Raw genomic sequence first — 21507 nt, 5'->3', positions numbered from 1 at the left:
CAGAGCTTCGCCCCAATCAACATCATTCACCACGTGGAGATGCGGTTGTTTTCAGAGCGCAGCTCTTAGGGGCCCGTTTCCGGCTTGAGCGGCGTCGGCGTCGCCGTCGCCGTCGGCGTAACCGCGCGGTGCATTATGGGTAAATTTCCCCGCTAAATCTAGCGGAAAAATTTCCCCGCTAGATTTAGCGGAAAAATTTCTCCGCTAAATCTAGCGTAAAAATTTTCCCCGCTAGATTTAGCGGAAAAAATTCTCCGATAAATCTAGCGGAAAAATTTCTCCGCTAAATTTAGCGGAAAAATTTCTCCGCTAAATCTAGCGGGAAAGATGCCCCGCTAAATTTAGCGAAAAAATTAACCCGCTAAATCTAGCGGAAAAATTTCCCCGCTAAATCCAGCGGAAAAAATTCCGCGCTAAATCTAGCGGAGAAATTTCCCCGCTAGATTTAGCGGAAAAAAATTCCCGCTGTCTAGCGGGAAAATTTTCCCGTTAAACCTAGCGGAAAAATTTCCCCGCTAAATCTAGCGGAAAAAATTTCCCGCTAAATCTAGCGGAAAACTTTTTCTGGGGGGTCACGTGACCCCCAAGGTCACATGACCCCCCCCCCCCCCCCCCCCCCCACCCCGAGTACAGGTAACCCTCAGTACCCTTCCCTCCTCCTCCTCAAGAGCTGCGCTCCAATTCGGTGTTGCAAGGAGTTGTAAACGGCTTTCATTTTTTTTTTTTTTTGCCCTACGCGAGCAATTGCTTGTGACCCGACGGCGGACGGACATACGGGCATGGCTGTAAAGGGGTATTCACACGAGGGAGAAATTCCGGGGATTTCTCCCCGGCACGCGCGCATCACGAGATAAAAACGCGAGGCTTTTGCACATCGCAAATCCTGACGTTTTCGTCGTGGGATGTGCGTGCCGGAGAGAAAACTTCAGAGGCCATTTGGTTGTGTGTATGTTTATACAGCCTAGAACAGTTCTAGGCTGTATAAACATACACAGAACCCAATGGCCTCCGAGATTTTTCCGCGCTCTGCTTCTGCCTGTCCAAACGGTCGGCCGCCCAGCAGAAAAAGCGAAGAGAGCCAGTTCTCCGGATTTACGGGCGACTTGTCTCCCAGCTGTAGATGAGAAATTTTGCCAGTGCAGTACAACCGCTAGCCTGGGGTCTTTAACGTGCCCGTAGTGATACACGATCGCACGCCGGTACGCTGCCTATTCCGATTGAAACGAGTAGGAGTGGGGATTGAACTCAGGAACCCTGGGTTCTGCAGCGCGAGCTTCCGCTCTACGTGCTCCAAGCTGTTGTGTGCGAGCCCATTCGGCCACCGATTCCTTGCCCACAAGTAAAAAACGAAAAAAAAACGCGAAAGCCACCGGGACCCATTTCGGCAAGCTTGCGCCGTGCTCAAAAACTAAACCATCGCCGAGAACAAACAAACAAAAAAATACAGCAGGGGTTGCGACGCTTAATTAGCCTAACGTGACAGGGGTTCCAAACGCAAGACTAAACAAATCCCAACCTCGCTGGACAAATGGGTAGTAATTAAAATAGAAAAAAAAAAAAAACACAATAGCGCAGGGAACACGCGGGCATGCGGAAAGCAAAGAGCTCACATTCCGAAGACGGATGCAGAAGCCGAGGCGCAGGACCAGCGCGCCAACGCCGAGAAGAAAAGACGCGTCCAGACGGGTTGAGAGTTGGAGCCAAACTGTTTATACAAAGAAAAAAATGAAAGACGTTTACAATCCTCTGTAACGTCGAATTAGAGCGCAGTTCTTGAGGAGGAGGAGGAGGGAAGGATATTGAGGGGAGAAGGTGGAAAATACACCACTACTAACATGGGTGTGGATAGACGTGTGCTTAACGCAAATCGCAGAAAATGCACATCTTTGGTAAGAGCATCGCGTGTAAATTTGGCGGGAATTTAGTGGTGCAATTTTCCCCCTAAATTTAGCGGGACTTTTTTCCACTAGATTTAGCTAGCGGGGGAATGTTTTTTGCTAAATTTAGAGGGGAATTTAGCGTCATCATCATTGATGACGTCATCAGTGACGATGACGATGACGTCATCCTCATCGCCATCTTCATCGCTCGGTTACGCCGACGGCGACGTCGCTCAAGCCGGAAACCTAAGAGCTGCGCTCTAAAGGAACGGGGTCGAGACCTTGTGCCAGGAACTCCAGTGATGGGGCAGTGGCGCTATCTTGGTATGCACAGACTAACTAAACAAAAAATAAAATACTACACTTTACTCGGTAGTCACAGCGGGCGAGGTATTGAGCGCGCCCCACGCCATATGAGCAACCAGAATAACAAAATCAAAAGCGAGCCCTCCCGCTCGAGACTCGAGACACGCATAGCTCGAGGCAGTGCTTCATGGCAACCGTATGATCGCACAAGCCACTCAGCCAGGCAATCTTCGATTAGAACACCTCAGATAAGGTCTGCTTCACGTCAACTAAAAGAGATCCTGCCTACCATGAACGTCCCATGGAACAGTAGGTCTCCAGCTATTGAACATGGTAATGCGAGCGACTCGTCACAAGATTTAACTTACTCGACGCCCCTCCCATCGCACAAGATATATCGAGATGCTCCCTCCGCGCCCTTTGCTGCCATCGAACACTCGAAAATTCGTTATAAGGAAGAGTCTGGTGAGGCCTCTACATTTGAATCGTCCAGCGACATCGAAGAATGGAAGTCTACGTCTTCAAACACAAGCCGTGGCGAGCACCAAGGAACACCTCTGGCAAGCACCTTTTTCAAGGGGCCTTTGATTTCTGGGAAAATGAAAACATCGAAGCATCGAGACAAGCTACACCTCAAGTCGGACTTGCGAAGGGCTTGTTCTACCGATATGACAGCCAAGCGTGCCAGTAGACAAGTCTCCGAGAACCCCACCTTCCTTTCCAGCCACAATGCTGACCGTCATCCAAAAAGGACCTCACGAGCGCACACGATCTCATGCACCCCAAAACGCTTTCAAAAGAAAGTGATTCCAAGCCTGAAAAACAACAGCATGAAATCCATCAACGCCACAATTCAGCCCGTGTCGTCCGGTAACTTGGGGCTAGATGAGACGAATGAAACGTCCACCGGGGAAGCTTGGAAAGAAATGGAATTCCCGTTACCTGAGCGGAACGTAAGTGAGTTACACCTCTCTTCTGCCAGGTGTTCGATGGGAGACTGGATAGATCCAGAAATGCACATCAGCTATTGCCGCAGAAGCTGGAATGAGGAAATGCAACCTGGCCCTAGCAGTGCGGCCAGGCATGAAGATTTGGACCGTGCTGCCGGAAATGCAGAAAACGCTGTCTTGAACCCAGTATTGGGCGAGCGAAGGGAACGGCTGCTTGTGAACAAGGAACTTTGTCTTTATCCGCTGACTTTCCTCCTCGCCATAGTATCCGCGGCCCTCCTTGTCATGCTCGTGGCACCGAAACAAACACCAGCGACCCTTTCTTCAGGGACCTCGGTGCACAAGAGTTGCAACTCCGCTATCTGTCTCCAGGACGCCGCCTACCTGTCCAACTTGCTGTCGTGGGAGGTGGACCCGTGCGAAGACTTCTACAAGTACGTCTGCGGTCGCTGGACTAATGCAGTTCCAGCACTAGGTGCGGACAAGACAGCTTCCTCCGATGACGACTACGTGGGTAACCTGGAGAGCACAATACATGGGCTACTGCAGAATAGATCAGAAAAGAGTGGCCTGATTCGCCCGCTTCAGAGCCTTTTTGACCAGTGTGTAAACGTCAGCCGCATAGAGGTAGCTGGCTGGGGTCCTCTCCTGGAGGTCATGTTTCACGTTTCTCTCGAGGGCTTTCCGATCACGCCACCGGTCCGCAGCAGCGTATCCGTCTGGAGAATGGCAGCTCGGATACTTAGGAAAACGGGTGCTGCGGCTTTGCTGAGCGTCGGGGTTGTCTCGCATCCGTGGAACACGAGCTCTGACATTGCCTCGCTTGGACCCCCCGAGGCTCTTGTCACCATCGCTGGAATAGATATGAATGAGGCAATTCGTCATTACACCACCGGGGCATTTTCCTCGCTCAGAGCTCTTCGAAAAGAATTTCTACCTCCCGTTTACACTTTAGATATCGCCAGATTTGCGAGCGATCTCGAAAGGCTTTTTCAACAGAAGACAAATATATTCAACTTCAAGGTGGAAAAAATGGATTCGGGATCACCTTTGTACAGCTTTCTCAGTGAAGTGTTTGCCGGAGTTCCAAATGCCATCTACAGTGGCCCCGAATCTGAAATATTAATATATAATCCCGATTTTGTATTCAGTCTCGTAGAACTTGTTCAGAAGACTGAAACTCATACTGTGATGAATTTTTTGGGCGTACGGCTCATGGTGCAAACATCGGCGCTTCTACCCCAATCAGAGCTTGTGGACGTCTTTAGCAGTTTGGTCTACGGCAAGCTGCGAGCAGGACTGCCGCGATGGAAACTTTGTCTTCGCGTTGTGGAAAATGCTCTGACGCCTCTCTTTCATTTCTTAGCACTTGTTCACTTCAGTCTTCACATGCCCGCGGAAAAAATATCGGAACTAGTCTCCGAGATAGTTGAAGCGTTTTCCCGTGGTATGGATCAAGCGGCCTACCTTAACAATGCCTCCAAGATTGCCATCCGCCATCTTATCGCCAAAACACAGTTCAAAGTCTTAGGGGCCTTTTGGATGAACGACAAGAGCCTTTTGAACGAATATATACGAAAAATACCTTCAAACTTTAGTACCACTGCCTTAGACACCTACGTTCTCACCTTTGAATACAACTTCTTGTCAACGCTAACCAGAAGTTCTTACGAGCGGTGGTCTCACACAGCTTTCAGCACCAACTGCTGGTTCGAGCGTCACCCGAGAACCATATACGTGCCAATGCTTCTTTTCAACTCGACTTTGGCACTCGACAACAGAACCGATAGCTTCCAGCTATCCCGGGCTGGGGTACGTGTTGGCCGCTGCATCTTCGAGATGCTCCTTTCTGAAACCGACGCCGTAGAAGACTCAGGGCAGTGGCTGAATGAAGAAACTAAGTTAAAATTGAACGAAGTACTGCGTTGTCTCGGTGACAAAGACATTGGACAAGAAATGAAAAAACTTCCTGAGGTGTCGGCGACACATTTCACTTTTAGTCATTTTCAAAAGATTGTGAAGAGCTCCGCAGAAGAGCTACGACTCACATTGGCTAGGAACGAAGACTTTGGGGCAGGAAAGCTTTTCTTTGTTTACTTGGCTCTCCAGTCTTGTGAGAAAAAAACTGCAAAAACTGAGTTACGTTTGCCGGGTCGTGAAACCTTTTTTAATGACGCGTTGCGTCAGGAACCCGGCTTTCACGAAGAATTCAATTGCTCTACAGGAAGTTCCATGTACCCTGCTCACCAATGTGTTCTGTGAGGTATTCAGACATTTGGCAAAGACGAACCGTGTTCTGGTATATTTGTTTGGAAACATATTACGGTTGTATGTAATATATAATATATTGTTAGAACGATCTCTTATTTGATCTTCTTGATACGTCTTGAGTTTATTGATAACAGGCAAAATTCAACATGAGTGACCAGGCGCTAGATCCACAATCTTTGAAAACTGTCGCGCTTACATACGCGGACATGAGAAAAAAAAAAGGCAACCGAATGCCCTAACAACTGTTTAATCGTAAGAAATACACGCGAATAGAGAGTTTTAGTATTGCGTATAAGACCAAACACAAGCCCTTTACGTTAGCGTTAACGCTGCGTCCTCCGCACTGCGCAGGTGCCATACGTACGTACTGCAGCGAGCTATGCGTACGTACGCTCGCTATCGATTTTGGTGAGCGTACGTAGTGGTCCCTTGCGTGCCATTCTCGTTGCTTTCGTCGAGCACGAGAGAACGCGAGACTATTCCAGTTCGAAAAATGGCGGCCGTGAGGCAAACCAGTGGAAGTGCTACGCGCGTTGTACGGGTTCGCTTTATCATTGAAGTAGACCTTAAACTTATGGGAGAAAAAGAAAGAAGAAGGAGAAAAAGGCGAAACTCGTGGCGGGCGAGGGCACGCGGAGTTCGGAGCTGGAGAAAGACGAAAGAGCCGGTACCGAGCAAGGCCTCCAACTGAAGACCCGGACCACTCGACAGCCTTGACCCTCCTCTTCGTCGGACTCTTAACTTAAGTACACATTAAACCTTTTCCCAATGGTAGCGCTTCCCCGTGTGACTTCCTCGGGGCGAGGGGAACTCGGCCTGATCGGGCGGTATTGAGAGGCGACCCACAACCTCCTCAAAGAAATCAACGCGACGAACCCTTTCGAGCGCCCACGATGATGGGTGTCAATAGCCAAGAACGTTGACGACGCCGTCGAACCCAAAAAGGTGTTTACCGTGCGGTCGGTACGCGAGTGGCGCGACCTATTGCTTGCATACTTCCAAGCAAATGACGAGGCCAACATAAGGTAGTAGGGAACCCACAACAGACTGGAGCGAACCATAGATCAAACTGCTGGTCGCACAGTCCTAAAAAAAAAGACAAAACACGTTTTGCATCCTGGACCGAGGATCCCAGGCAGACTGCATTTCCCTAGATTTTTCCAAAGCGTTCGATAAAGTATCTCATAAACTACTTCTGAAACTGTCCAAGCTTAACATAGATGCTAACGTTCTGGCATGGATTCAATATTTTCTATCATTACGGTCACAATGTGTTATAGTAAATAATAGTAATTCTTCCTTTTCGTCTGTGGCCTCTGGAGTTCCCCAAGGATCTGTTTTAGGACCTTTACTTTTTTAATATATATTAACGACCTCCCTCTTAATGTTTCCTCGTCAATTTTTTCATTTGCTGACGAATGTGTGATTTACCGTGAGATACTTAATGATCACGATAACATCATGCTTCAGTCTGACATTAACGCTATCTACCAGTGGTGTGACGTATGGTCTATGACGCTAAATACTAACAAATGTAAGTCCATGCGTGTATCTCGGCAGTCACCTGAAACTCGGAACTACTTTCTTTATCAGGCTCAGCTTGACAAGGTATATTCTTACAAATATTTAGGTGTACATATAACTTCTAATCTCTCATGGAAAACACATGTACATTATATCACATCTAATGCTAACCGTACGTTAGGCTACCTCAGGTGTAAGTTTTCATTAGCACCCGTTTCCCTCAAGTTAATTCTTTATAAAACTCTAGCTCGACCGAAGTTAGAATATGCAGCCTCTGTCTGTGATCCCTGACAAGCCACTCTCATCACCGCGATGGAAGGCATTCAAAATCGATCCGCTCGTTTTATCCCTTCTAATTATCATTATACATCTAGCATAACTTCTATGAAATCTGCTTTGTCACTCGCGCCCCTCTTTATTTCACGCCTCTCTTTATTTCACAAATTTTATTTTTATAACTCTGTGCTTCGCGACAAATTAATCACTCGTCCCTTTTATATTTCTGCTCGTCATGATCATCAGCACAAAGTTGAGGTACCAGTCGCTATCACATCTACATTCCAATCTTCTTTCCTTCCTCGCACATCCCTCGACTGGAACCACCTTCCCGGGCCCATTGCATCCATAACTGACAGTGTACTTTTTAGGTCTGCTCTTACCAATCATTTTTTTTTTGCTGATTGTGAATATCCATACATTACAGTGGTTTGATCCCAACTTTGCTCTTCCCCTCTGTAATGCCTTCGATCCCTGACGGTAAGCAAATACATAAATAAATAAATAAACAACAGGCAACTGGAAAGATATTCACGCACTTCGTAGCAAAGCGAGGAGATTCGCGGTGTTAAATTGGCTTGACCGAATACCCGCCTTGAATTGTTTAAAGCAGTTCGCAGGAGCACATCCATATGGCGCTGCAAGTCTTTACGTATGCGTTTGGCATCCGCTATACTAAAAGTGGGCGGTTCAACGCGCTCCGTAGCGTTACGTCGACAGCTTGCGTGCGTTGTACGCAGTGCTGACGCAAGGGTCTTTACACTATTCTAAAACTCTCTAATATATGCTTTGCGTTACCGTACCACTAAACAAATTCAGTACACCGCTGCTGCTCCCAAAAAATGTAATTGTATCCACCTAATCAATTGAAGCCACTTTGATGCATTCCCGCCTTACATTTTTATTATTTGTTAGCCTTTATCATTTCGTTTATTGCTTTGTCTTCATGCCCGCTCATAATTGTGCATGTAGTGTACACATGTTTTCACCCGCCGTCATGACAATGCATCATCGAGTTATTAACAATAAACGCTAGAGGTTCAGGTGGCACTATTGTGCTGTGTCATTTTGAAGCGGACATCAACTAGTCTAAATTTGGCTTCCGGTAATACATTCCTATGGGAAAACGCAAATGCGTTTTCTTTTCGCTCTCGATAATAAAAGCAAATATTGCTCAGTATTTTGACAGAATTTAAAACTTGGAGCGTTTAACAATCGGATGTAAAAAAGATATATCAGAACTTTTCTCTCTAGAATGCATGGCGTCGAACACTGCGCAAAAATAGCCCAATAAAATGTATAATATAATTTGACGTTGCAGACTGCTATTACTGGGCACGTATTTACGCATATGGCCAATAATATGAAGGACACAGAGTGAATGACCGTGGCAAAACACCAAAAGGATTTTAATATATGCCAAATCGAACAACCAAAACAGACGGCAAGGGCGAAGCATGGAGTTATGGAACGAACAACACGTACTGGAGTAGTAAAAAGCTTTGCCTGAGTAATCAATATAAATCAGTATCCGAGTGTTGTTTCTCTGAAATAAATACGATTTTTTGTTCTTTTTGCTTGAATTGATACTTGTATTGACATATCAGCCTGTATAACATAGACTTGGGCCTCAATGTTTGCCAACTTAAACATCGCTCAGTAATAACAAAAGTAAATGAATTTCGCTTTGATAATGCTCACTTTTATCAGTGTAACTAGCCGAAGCCATGGCAGTGCTCTTCACGATAGAGAGCCGCTTAAGGCGCTTGCAGATGACATAAAGGCAGCACAACGCAAATCAACTATACATATTTACGGACTCGCAGCACGTCATCCGAGAATGCAAAACACGCAGAGCCACGAGGTGCAGAACCATCAAACGCATTTTTCACACGGCTCAGCATCTATTCCATGCACACGAAAAAAGGTCTGCATCTGATAGATCCCGGGAAACAGGAGCATTCACGGCAACGAGGCGGCGCATGACGCGGCCGGAAGGGAGCTAAACAGTCCTCACCCCTCGCGTACGTGGCACCGGAGAATCCGACCCCTCATCGACTGACAGTGAAACTGCCGATAAAACGTACGTCCCGGTTGAAGCCATGCGGATGCATTAAAAAGGAACGGAAAGCACTAACTAAAGGAATCCTGGAACACCAAATCAAATCCCATTCCACCGAACCACTTCTAACGCAAGAAAATGGTAATATTACGACGAACTCGTATGGGTGGCGCAACAACGCCATTAATGGCTCAAAAGTTTGACACCATCAAGAAAAGAAAGCTGGACCCTAATTACGAACCCTCCGATCAAAAATGCCAAATATGCAAAGGAGACGGTACACTCTCAAAACTTTACCACCTAATTTGGGAATGTGAGGCTCTCGACACACAAAGGAGCAATACTTGGGCCCAGCTGGGCCGAGACTCTCTTAGCTTCTACGAGGAATGGATCAGACCTGGCTGGCGACTCTGAAAGGCGAGTCCGAATCTTATGGACCCTGCCCGATTACACGACGTCGGGCGACCTCCGTCAGAACATTTACAAAGGAGGCTTTCTAAGGGGACGGTTTGGTGAATTAGCCGCTAGTTGATTTATACAGCAGGAGGTTAGACCGCCAGAACATGGCGACGTTGTTACCCACTGTAGATAAGCAATTTAGTCAATGCAGTGCGACTTCTAAGCTGGGGTCTTTAACGTGCACCACAAAGTAGTGATACACGACCACACGCCGGTATGATGCTCATCCAGATCGAAACGGGCAGAAGTGGGGATTGAACACAGGATCCCTGGGTTCTGCAGCGCGAGCTTTATTTCTAAATTACCGTCCCTGCTCCTATCGCACAGTGGCCAATGTGACTGTCGGAATTGTCTCGTCCCCGACAGCGATTGCGCTCAGGGGCAAGGACTGAACAGTACGAAATCGTGACGTAAAGTGCGTATATTTACAGTATGGAATTTCGGCATTAAAAACAATAGTAGGTAAAATCGAAAAAAAGCTACCCTTTAGTTTGCTGTTTAATTATGCTACGGTTGCTGGAGAAGCTGCCCTCCGTGGCGCGCTGGGATGAGCGCTAGAAGTTTTCGGGCTCGCCACGGCGTAGTTCCGTGCACTTAACACCTGCCGCAAGTCGCGGCTTTGACTGCATTCAAGTTGATCGAAAAGCAATTTCTCAGTCCGTGAAGCATCACTTCCAGCTGACTGAATATCCGCTCTACAGAGATTAATTCAAACGGCAATTGCAGCTTCGCGGGAACAGCACAAATAGAAAAACAAATAGAAATACAAGCTACGACTTGCCGTGTGGGGAAACAAACTCATGGCTTCGAACCGCATTGGAGCGGCTTGATTTATTGGCTTTCAAATAATTACGGCATGATTGAGCGTTTACTTTTTAATAAGAGATTCAACCCCTGAGCCCTTCAAAATACTCTCAGAGGTATGACATTGCAGGGAAAAAATCAACATGCTGGGAATATTTTTAATTGCTTAGGGAGTCACCGAAAAGTTCCGCACGTTCAAAACGACCAGTATAAAAGACGGAAACGCAGAGCACGGGTGTAGTGTTCGGATTAGTGTGGTGTTCCGTTGTATTGATATTTGTGTGTGCAGTGCATGTGCTTAATGTATGTTCACCTGATGCTTGTAAGAAGTGTATGGGTGTCATGTGTGTATAGTAGTGGGTCCTCAAGCACAGTAGTGGCCTGGGAGAAGCAAATTATTTTTTGTAGAACATGAATTGGGCGGTACCTAGCGCCACCTAGCCTAGCTACTTGCCATTACTCTGCTTGACCCCGCCATCTGGTGGCTAGCGATTTAACCTTCTATCACGCTACGCGATAAACAGCGGCTTCGAGTTCGTTCTTTCGAGAGCGGCTTTTGGTTTCGCGGAGTGAGTTTGCCCTTCTCCGTGATGTGCGGTTGACGAAGGAATTGTGACTCGAGGAACACCAAAGGTAAGACGCAAAGTGCGCGAAGTAACTAGGTATCGGTTGTCTCCGTTTAACATCGCAGTGCTGTCGACGAGAAGACTGAGTAACTCCTTTCGAAACGCAGGTTTCTGTACCTGTGGGGAGAGTCTGGCTTCGGAAATAAATACAGTTTGCGGAAAGCTCGTGTTACGCTTTCATTTGCTGCTGCTCTCGTCCCGTACAAGAGACGTAGCGTCCTCGTTAAGCCTTATTGGGCTCGATTTGCTCGATTCGGGGCCGCCATATTGAGATGCAAGCGACGGTGGAACTTTGCTCCCCTGCTTCAGGGACGAAGGTTTCTCCCTTTCTAAAGGAACATAGGTTACAAGACCGTTCCTCCCGTAAGGGAGGACTATCCGTACCCTTTTTTCTAAGAGTGTACTTTGCGGAGAATGTGTAATTGTTCGGTGCTAAGTGAGGGGTGTGGTTCGTGAAGGGTGGTACGGTTTTCCCTAATGTTTTTGTAGTGTTCAGCTATTTGCTTTTTGTAAGTTGCGGCGTCGTCCGCTGACGTTGGGTTTGGCCAGGGGATCGAGGGAGCCCGGAAGTTGATCTCGCAGGCGAGTTGATGTGCCAGCTCATTTCCCTCAATACCCGCGTGGCCAGGTATCCAGCGCAGGGTGACTCTGATGTTGTTGTTGCGGGTGTGGGCGTCCATTAGGATATCATGTAAATGTGGCTCCAATAACCTGTGTTGCATGTTGCGAAGTGCTTGGGCTGAGTCGGTGTAGAGGTTAATGTTGGCGTTATTGTGTTCAGTGAGGAGAGAAGCTTCGTGTATGGCATATATAATCGCGTACCTTTCCAGCCTGGTTATGTTTGGGGGGTTGTCAAGGGGTCCTTCCATGTGTGTGATGGGTGCTGTCTGTCCAGGTGTATAGATTGCGCAGGCGAATGATCCAGTGTGGGAACGTGTTGCGTCCGTGTATATTGTTATACACGTTTCGTCTCTGCGGTGTTTAGCAGCTTGTGCTTGACGTCGCCCTTCATGGAGGTGTCGCGTCATATTTTTGGGTATGTTGGGAAATGCAATGTTATGGGGGAGGGGAAGGCTTGGCTGTATGATGTAAGCCAGATAGGGGTGATGCCTGATCTTTGGAGGATGTCGCGTCCCTGCACCGTATGGGAGAGGCGCGCTGTCTGCCTATCTCTGTGCTGTTGTGTCAGTGCGGCAAGGCTGTGAAAGAGGCCCGTGTCTACAAGCCGTTGGTTTGAGGTATATATAGGGAGTCCCAGGGCCGCTTCGTATAGGGTGTTGAGCGCGGATTCAAGTTTTCGGGTTTGTGTTTGCGTGAGGTTGAGGTATGGTGCAGTGTAGAGGAGCTTGCTGTGTACGAGTACGGTGACGAATTGATTCGCCTGTTCTTCTCTGAGTCCGTGTTTTTTGTTGATGATGCGTCTGATTATGTGCGTCAGATTCCGGCAGTCTTTTTGAAGCTGTAAAGTGTTTGGGTTAGCATTGTTGTTGTGGTGTAAGGTGAATCCAAGTCTACTGCAGGTTGTCACCTTCGGTATGAGCTTGCCTGATATGCTAATTTGCACTAGTTCGTTGGCGTTCTTTTGGTACTGTGTCCGATTCATGAGGAGTTATTCCGATTTTTCGGCTTCATGTATGTATGCTACTATGGTATTTACACCTTTTTGAAGGCTAGTTTCGACTTCTCCCGGGGATCCGGTTTCGCACCAAAGGGTAATATCGTCTGCGTATAATGTGTGCTGAAGGTTTGGGATTGTGGACAGCTGCCTGGATAGTCCAGCGCGCGCATGCTCGTCGTTTTCAGAAGCAAGCAAATCACGCGCCATAGGCACGACCGCTAAAATGAAACCCACAAGGAGCCCTTTTCTAGAACAGTCCACGGACGACTCCACTGGGCGAATCCAGAGCAGTAAATATTACATTGAAGAGAGAAATCACAACCATCAAAGAAATTAATGAGTGTATGAACACAATAAATATTCCAACTAGAGCTACTGTAAGCTGTGAAACATTAATTGGTCTATTTATTATAACGCCGATAGTGCAAATATAAAATCCGGAGTTAAAAGCTACCATTTAAGTGATAATCTTCCAATATTCATGTGTTTGAAAACTAGAAACCTTAAACAAAATAAAAATAATGTATCGTACCCGTTTCAAAATATAACCACCGGAAGGTTGAATGCATTCGGACAAGAGATTGCAGAGACTAATTGGTGTGATATGTTTGGTTCAGAAGATGTAGATGAAGTCTATGCATATTTTCTAAAACTATTTAAAAGCATTTATAGTCGTCATTTTCAGTACAAACGGTTTAAGGCCACTAAAGAAATAAAAAAAAAACGTGGATAACACCTGATTTACTTGAAAAAATTAAAACAAAGAACGCGATGCACCAAACATTCGTTAAATCTAGAAACCCGCAATGTCAACGCTCCTTTAAAATATATCGCAACCAACTAACAAAAATATTACCGCTAAAGCTGAGTATCATGATAAGGTATTTAAGGATACAAATGGTCGTACGGACTTGGTTTGGAAAAAACTAAATTCAGTGTTAAATCTTGGTTCAGGCCATCAGCCAGTTGATGGTAGTAACCGGGACGGTGTGCATCTAAGTGGGCTTTCCTTAGCTAATGCTTTCAGCGAATATTTTGCGAATTTATCTACAGCAAACGTTAATACTGATTTTTGCAGATACATTGAAGTGAAAAATAGGCATTCCATGTTGCTTGAACCTGTCACAGATGCTGAGGTATTTTTTTTACATTGATACAATTAAAAGCAGCTTTAGCTGCGATTGCGATGATATAAAAATACGACCCCTAAAGTTCGTTATTGATAAAATGGTGCCATACGTAACCCATATTCTTAATATTTGTTTTTCGTCTAGAGTATTTCCTATGGCGATGCAGGTGACGAAAGTTTCTGTCCTTCACAAGAAAAAAGATAAAAATAATTTCAGCAATTATCGGCAGATTTCCATTATTTCCTTATTTTCTTGAGGCTTCTAAAAAGTAATAGAGTCCTGTCTCGTACAATTTGCGATTAAGCACGATTTACTCTCATCTTCGCAGATTGGTTTCGGAAAAAATCATTCCACGGAATTAGCCCTCTTGTCCCAGAAAGAATATATATTAAAAAATTTTGAAGAAAAAAAAAACGAAGGGTTGCTGCCGTGTTCGTAGATTTTACTAAAGCCTTTAAGTTCGTTGATCATGACCTTTTGCTTTGTAAACTTAATTACAATGGTATTCGAGGGTTGCCGTTATGACTCCTAAATTCATACTTGAGTCACTAGTTCCAATATATTAACAATGGTGATCATTCCTCCGATAGAGAGCGTATCATTTCTGGTGTTCCACAATGAAATATTTTAGGGCGCCTTTTTTTTAATCTGTATATAAACGATAATGTGAATATAGATCCTGTCGCTAATATTCTAATTTATGCAGACGACACTAGTATATTTATTTCCTCTTTACATAGCGATAAAATTGTGGATGCTGTTAATTTTACCTCGTCAAGGTTGACGGCGTGGGCGAAGGAAAATGTACTAAGTATTAAAACTGAAAAGACAAAGGCTATTTTCTTTCGTCCGAAAAATAAACAAATTTTTATGCCAAGGCCTATAGTATTTAGCTCAAGCCCGATAGAGATCGTGGATAATTTTAAAACACTAGGTTCTTTCTTTCCTGAAAATATGTCATGGGATAGCCATGTAAATTTTTTGGTTTCCAAATTGTCAGGTGTTGTTGGTTTAACGTATAGCCACAGCCAAATTCTACCAGCTCGCTTGAAAATAATTATTTACCATGCTCTGTTTTACTCACTCCTGAGTTATTGTAACCTTGTCTGGGGCACAACAACGGCATCCAACCTGAACAAAATTTATCTGCTTAAAAAAAAATGTTGAGAGCCAAATTCAACGCACCTTATGTCTCTCACACTGAGATCATGTTTAGTCATTTGAATATAAAAAATTCATAAGCTATCTGAATATTGACTTTTAATCACCATTAAGGATGAAATAAAAAAGAGTGTGTTCTTTTAAACGAGATATTTACATTAGAAAAAAAATACGGTTTACTTGACCCGCTATAATGAATATTAGAAGGTTTCAAATGCAGGTCATATAATGGGCAGCAAATGCTTCGGTATATAATTCCAAAGCTTCTAAACAACTTTGAAGAAGAAAACATAAATCTAGAAACGAAATCTCCTAAAGAGTTGCGTAACACATTTTTACATATTTGAGCATTCTGTGTCTTGTTTCTGTTATCCCATGTGATAATGTAAAATTTTCTGTATTTTTTTCCTTGCACAAAAACTGTTTGTTCAATGGCTGCCGATGGGGCTGGGCCAGTCAAGGTTCTTGTTGAAGCTCTTTCCCTGTTGCTCCGCAATTTCTTTAAATGAAAATAAAGATTATTGTTCTTCTTCTTCTTCTTCTTCTTATTATTATTAATATTACTACTATTGTTATTATTAAATAATTAATAGAGATAGTTTGGTCAGTGGGAGGAGCGGACAGAACCAGTGCGTGCAGCAGACGCAGGTAGAGGGCTGGACATGCGCTCTTGGCCAACCAGAAGCCGAAAATAATCTCCTAGCTGTGGTAACCAGAAACACCTTTAATAAGAGCGTCAGAGTTAAATGTAGTAACACTTCATGGCTAAAAGTATGCTGCACGCGATGTTTAGATTATGATCATTAAAAAATATGGAAGAAACGAATGTGCCGCTCGAACTCTGTTTTGCTCGGACGGAGACGGAGAGCTCGGACGGCAGATACCCAGACCTCAGCGCCAGGCAGACGGATTACCTGCCGTCATCGAAACACCACGTGCACCATATTTTCAGTCACCAAGGGTTACTCCGACGCAATAATTACTTTTGTTTATCACGACGACCGCCAGGGTCTGGTTGACCCCATCCGAACTTGCGAACGCGCCCTGCTACACGCCCAGCCTGCTTTCCGCCAATGGCGCCTCCTCATTTGGCTCTTATACTTCCCATTGAATGGCCAAACCCTTTTTATATGCGGCTCTGGGCAATGATGATGGTGATGATGATGATGATGATACTGCGGCTGCTCCCTTTATAACGGGCGGGCTCGATTAATTGTGCCCAAGCCCGGGCAACACTGTTCAGTTTGTTCGCCTCACCAGAGGGAGAAGTGGCAGATGGTCGGTTTCCTCCCCCCCCTCCCCCAACTCAAATGGAGTTTGAAGTGCTCCACTGTTTCCCTCTCACCCTCGCCTACTCGGCACACATACTGCACAATAATATTGTCGAAGCGTTGTTTGTATACCTGTGTAGGCAGGGCACCCGCACGAGCCTCGAACAAAAGCTGGCTGCCCAAGCTGTTGTCGTGCAGCCGCGTCTCTGCCGTGATTTCCTCTTTTAATTCCGCATACATTGTCGGAGTTGACTTTGTCCGGGCAGCCTCCAACCATTGCACCTTCTCCTGTAAGCGAACCCTCTTGCGCATCAGAACTTACAATTTATCAGTGAGAGCGAAAAAAAAAATCAACATTTGTCTCTCTACTGGTTTCACCAGACGGTATAACAAGTTCAAGGCAAAGAAAATAAATTAATATGGCCGAAATACGGCAAAAAAGCTATAATTTTATAAAGAAGCCAATTGAAAAATAAAAAATAAACAGGGAAAGCAGCAAAACCCAAGGTAGTGAACAAGTTCTAAGGAAGATCACCGGGCATTAATTTGATAATTGTAGTTTTTTTTTTGTTTTGTTTTTTATTTTTCTAAAACGTTTTTTGGGTTTGCTGTCGCGTCGTTTTGGGGCGACGCAGAGAGGAACGAACTGGGACATCGGTTGTACTGATCCGGCGGCGCAGCATCTGCCCCTCAGTGAGTATATATGGACAAGTTATAAGTAGGAGCGAACATAATGAGAAAAACAACAGCACTAAAAGGGTAAGATGATGACAAAGTTGTCGGTACAATATTGGCCTTGTTAAGGCCTAGATTTTTGGTTTTAGGGGCGTTTAATTTAAAGAAATTTAGACTTTGGAATGAGCAACAATTATTACGGTGTGGGGTTAAGTGTAAGAAGGGCATTCTTGACTGCGTTGCAAAGGTTGATTTAGTTCGAGTTAGGAAAACAATTTCAACGATGCATCAAGAACTGCTGGTAGAATGTTTTAACAATGATGCTATGAAACGAAATATTAAAGGTACAATAAAGACTAGTTTAATTTTTTAAATGGTGTTTTTAGGTTTCTTGGGATTCTAGCACACTGCCCAATTTTTTTATAGACATTTGTGACGCGTACTTATGTGCCTACGAAAGAACAAAAGCAACCGAAACTGAACAATCTCCATTTTTATTTCTGGGCCTCCGAAAACTGAGGTGACGTAGAGAATGACGTCAAGTGTGAATAGTGGACATCGGCAGCATTTGGGAGATCGAGACTCTGGTTACCGCGGTTAATTATAGCAGTGCGGTGGCGCGGTCGTCTCGTCGAACCTGTCAACATGGACGACAATGCCGCTGTCGCGAGAGAGTTCGGGCACCCGTTCAGTGACCTAACACCAACGGAACGGCAGAGCGTGAAAACTAGCGTCGCCCGAACGATCACGGGTCCAGTCGACCGTTTTAGCAGCCATCTACAGCGCACAAACTTGGCATGACTACAGCTTTGCAGAATCCTTCGAGGGCCGTGTTCCCAGAGCGAACACGACATCGACATCTAAAACCACTGATCTCTATTGTAGTAGGCTCGATCGCAGATGGAGGCTTTTCTTGCTAGGGTCGAGTGGCACCACCGGAAGACATCACTTGACACCAGCTATTGAATAGGACTCTATGGGGAAAACGAGAAAAAGTGTCATTTCCCCCGCTTCTAGCCTCTGTCGGCACTGAAACATTTTGGCTGCTGTTCAGGAAGCCAGCCAAATAGCTTGTGCATAATCATTAAAAGTGAAAGCCCTCACAATTCTTATAAATTAATGTTTTGCGGTCGAGAGTGACTCCGCTGGGCGAAAAATGTAGTGCAACTCAATGAGACAAGAGTCACCTAGAGCTACCGCGGAGTCTGTGGCGGTTTCGATGACCTGGGCTTGGCAGACGACAAGCTTAAAGGCATTGCTACGCGGAATTTGCTCACTCCTGGAAAGCCGCTGTCAACATTAAACTTTTGGACATTCATGAAATTCTAGGCTTCCCCGAGGGCGGTCTCAATGACTGCAATTTCCTTTGTTCATTTTACTACGAGAGCAAGTTTTCCAGCTCAGCCGTGTGTGCTCCGGCACGTTTGATTTTCTTAATCGGCGTTTGAACGCTTCACAAATATCGATTCGTACTCCAAGCACCCGATATAATGATAGCAGCAAATCATAAAATACTCGCCTTCGAGCGCAGTATACAAGCTTCGATATTCCTACTTTTGTTTGTTTCTCCCATACACTTGCATGCATTGCCTGGTGTCAAGTAATAGCCGCCGATGGTGCCACCGACGGGCACCCGATCCGCGATCCAGCCTACTACAGTAGAGATCGGTATCTAAAAACAAAGCCAAACGTCTCCCGTGTGTCCCGCGCTGTGTTATTTTTAGAGTGCAGCTCTTAAAGGACCCATGAAACGATTTTCAGGCTTCCGGCCAAATAAGATGGCTTTTTGGGGATGCCCCTCAACCCATTCAATGTTTTCTGGGTCACGCGCGCATGACGCGCCGCGGAGTACGCGGCTTCCTGTCTTGTCCTCTCCTTAGCACTGTGGACTTTGCTACAGCGAGAGCAGACTCTCCCCTCTCTTCCCATTAATAGGCTGCTAAGACGGGCCATTTTGAGGGTGTGGAATGCACGTTGCGAAGAACCCTGGAAGCTAGCCATCAGCACGCGCTCAGCAGTCGCGCACACAGCTATGGCCGCCAGTAAATTCTTCCTGTACTCTGTTTCACCTTGTGTTGTACCGCAGGAAAGGCTACAAGCGCGAGCTCCTTGCTCTATGGCACACTATACTTCCCGCCGAATTCAGAAACCTCACTCAAACTACACTCAAACTGAAGGGCCCCTACACTCCCTCGAGGAAGGCGCGAGGGCTGGCGCTGGCCAATTGCTACGGCTGATCCGACCTCGCGATTGGCCAGCGCCGTCCCTCGCCCTTCCTCGAGGAAGTGGAGGGGCCCTTCAGTTTGAGTGTAGTTTGAGTGAGGTTTCTGAATTCGGCGGTTCGTCTCACCTTAGCATGGACTATTGTTAGCCGCGCGTGCCAAAAGCCCGAGCTAGTTGCTTTGAATGAAGCGTCGGCGGCTGCACTAGCGCTCCTGCAGCGAGTGCTCCAATCAAGGCAGTAGAAGCTAGCCGCTCGCACTTGCACAGCATTCGCAGTTAGTCCGTGCTAAGGTGAGATGAGGTATAGAGCCACTATGGCACACCTCAGCGGCACAAGCTCTAGTGCACCAAGGGCAGCTGCCAACGATATGAGCTTGCGCTTCTAGCCTTCGCTGCGGTACAACTACAACATAAGGTGAAACGGAGTATAGTTGCAGGCAGGCGAACCAGGCGCACGAGAAAGAAAGCGAACCACGCAGCTGCCGAAACGTGGTTTTTATATCGCGTTGATCACACCGCTCATTCGGTAGCAGCCAGCCAACGTTGCTAGGCAGCGGAGCAGCAGGGAGGGGATGCTTTGACTTACTCCGGATAGATGGCGCTGCGAAAAGTTCGTGCACTGAAGAAGACTATAAAACTTTCGATTCATTTGTTTACGTTGAAACGAAATCATTTCTTAACCTTTCCCTTAAACTGAGAATATACTTGTCCAAAAGCGATCTCTATAACCGCACCCGCCGTGACGTCACAAAGTTAGTTCCTATAGCCGCCGTACGTGAAGTCAAGTCAAGAAATAGTTCTTTTTTGTTTTTGCGGTTACGCAGCGCATTCGCGACATTTCGAGACAAGTGGTCGTGTTTTATGGTCCTTGTGCTAAAGCAAACAAAAAAAAAACGGCTAATAAGGTGCACGTTCTATCGATATTAAAATCGTTCCATGGGACGAATGTGCTGCGAAAAATCGACAAATTTTGCACGGCGGCTTTCGCTCTGCGCGTGGAATCAGCACAGTGGCTGCTATGTCGCGCGCAAAGCGAGCGTGCCGTCGGGCGGCGTTTGTCTGTTATTCGTCGCTTAATTCGCTCCATGGAGTTCAAGCTGTAGGCGCCCGTTTTCGGCTTGAGCGGCATCGGCGTCTGCGTCGCCCTCGGCGTAACCGCCTGGTGCATTATGGGAAACGTCCCATAATGCAACTCGCAGTCTCACTCGTGACCCGCTCGTTGCATTATGGACGTTTCTAATAAGAATTTACACGTGACGTCTCGAGGGTCCCGCGCGTTGCATTATGGGAAACGTCCCATGATACAACGCGCGGGTCTCCCTTGTGACCCCCGCGCTGCATTATGGGACGTTTCCCATAATGACGTAACACGTGACGTCACGAGGGTCCCGCGCGTTACATTATGGGAACCGTCCCATGATGCATCGCGCGGGTCTCACTCGTGACCCGCGTGTTGCGGAGGAGGAGGAGGGAGGAGCGGAGATGGTGAAAACAGGAAGAGAACGAGGGAGGAGGAGGAGAAAAAGGAGGAGCATGGAGGAGAGAGGAGGGAGGAGGGGAGATGCCAGCTATTCGTTGTGCAGGCAAGTGATATCACCATTCATTAATCACAGAGGCACGTTTGAAAACGAGGTGTACTCCTTATCCAAGTGGCCATCTGCATGAATACGGGTCTGTACTGTACCCATCGATCTCTGTGGCACGTGAGACAAAGTCGGCATATTGCGTGCCGCCAAGGTCGGCAGCGGCTTGCTCCAGGTAGCTCTGTATCTGTCGCCTACGGTATTCACCAAATATTTTGTGCAGGACAAAGAACTTCATACCAGTCATGCAGAAAACATCCCATTGACCCCGAGGGACGTGTACTCGCTCTTCTGCTGTGCCATCTCTTAGGAGCAAGCTCAAGACTAATTCTGAGGAAATAAAGAACGCCCAGCAGTCTTTGACAGAGCCGACAGCCAGTAGGATGACATCGAGAGTATCACTTGCTTCGTCAAAGTGTTGACTATAACGCTGCCTCGTTTCCCGCCTTGCTCTTGATGGCCTGCTTTGTGGCAACGGCAGAACTTAGGCAGTGGAGCTTCCCAATGTGAGCACTGTATTTCCTTTTTCCAGACAAGCGGTGAGCGAGAATACCACTTTACATATATATATATATATATATATATATATATATATATATATATATATATATATATATATATATACAGGGGCGGATGCAGGAATTTCCGGGGGGGGGGGGGGGGGGGTCAGGTGTTGGTCAGTGTACCA

General features: G+C 46.2%; 1 protein-coding gene and 1 pseudogene across 1 annotated transcript; one reads left to right on the top strand and one right to left on the bottom strand.

Annotated features, from left to right (window-relative positions):
* Positions 1 to 3199: 3199 nt before the first annotated feature.
* On the top strand, positions 3200 to 5398 carry LOC120840473 (neprilysin-1-like). Its single transcript, XM_040211047.2, has one exon. It carries the CDS (start codon positions 3200 to 3202, stop codon positions 5396 to 5398), a length of 2199 nt encoding a protein of 732 aa, XP_040066981.2.
* A 6233-nt stretch (positions 5399 to 11631) lies between these two features.
* Positions 11632 to 12761, bottom strand: LOC115310224 (annotated as a pseudogene).
* Between the last annotated feature and the right edge of the window lie 8746 nt (positions 12762 to 21507).

This window comes from Ixodes scapularis, unplaced genomic scaffold (genome assembly GCF_016920785.2).
Source record: "Ixodes scapularis isolate PalLabHiFi unplaced genomic scaffold, ASM1692078v2 PGA_scaffold2__306_contigs__length_199485367, whole genome shotgun sequence".
Lineage (NCBI taxonomy): Eukaryota > Metazoa > Arthropoda > Arachnida > Ixodida > Ixodidae > Ixodes > Ixodes scapularis.
Note: the sequence above shows the minus strand (reverse complement) of the source record. Positions and strands in the feature narration are given on the sequence as shown.

Excerpts from the sequence above, each read along its gene's own strand:
- LOC120840473 (XM_040211047.2), top strand. The coding sequence starts at position 3,200 with ATGCACATCAGCTATTGCCGCAGAAGCTGGAATGAGGAAATGCAACCT.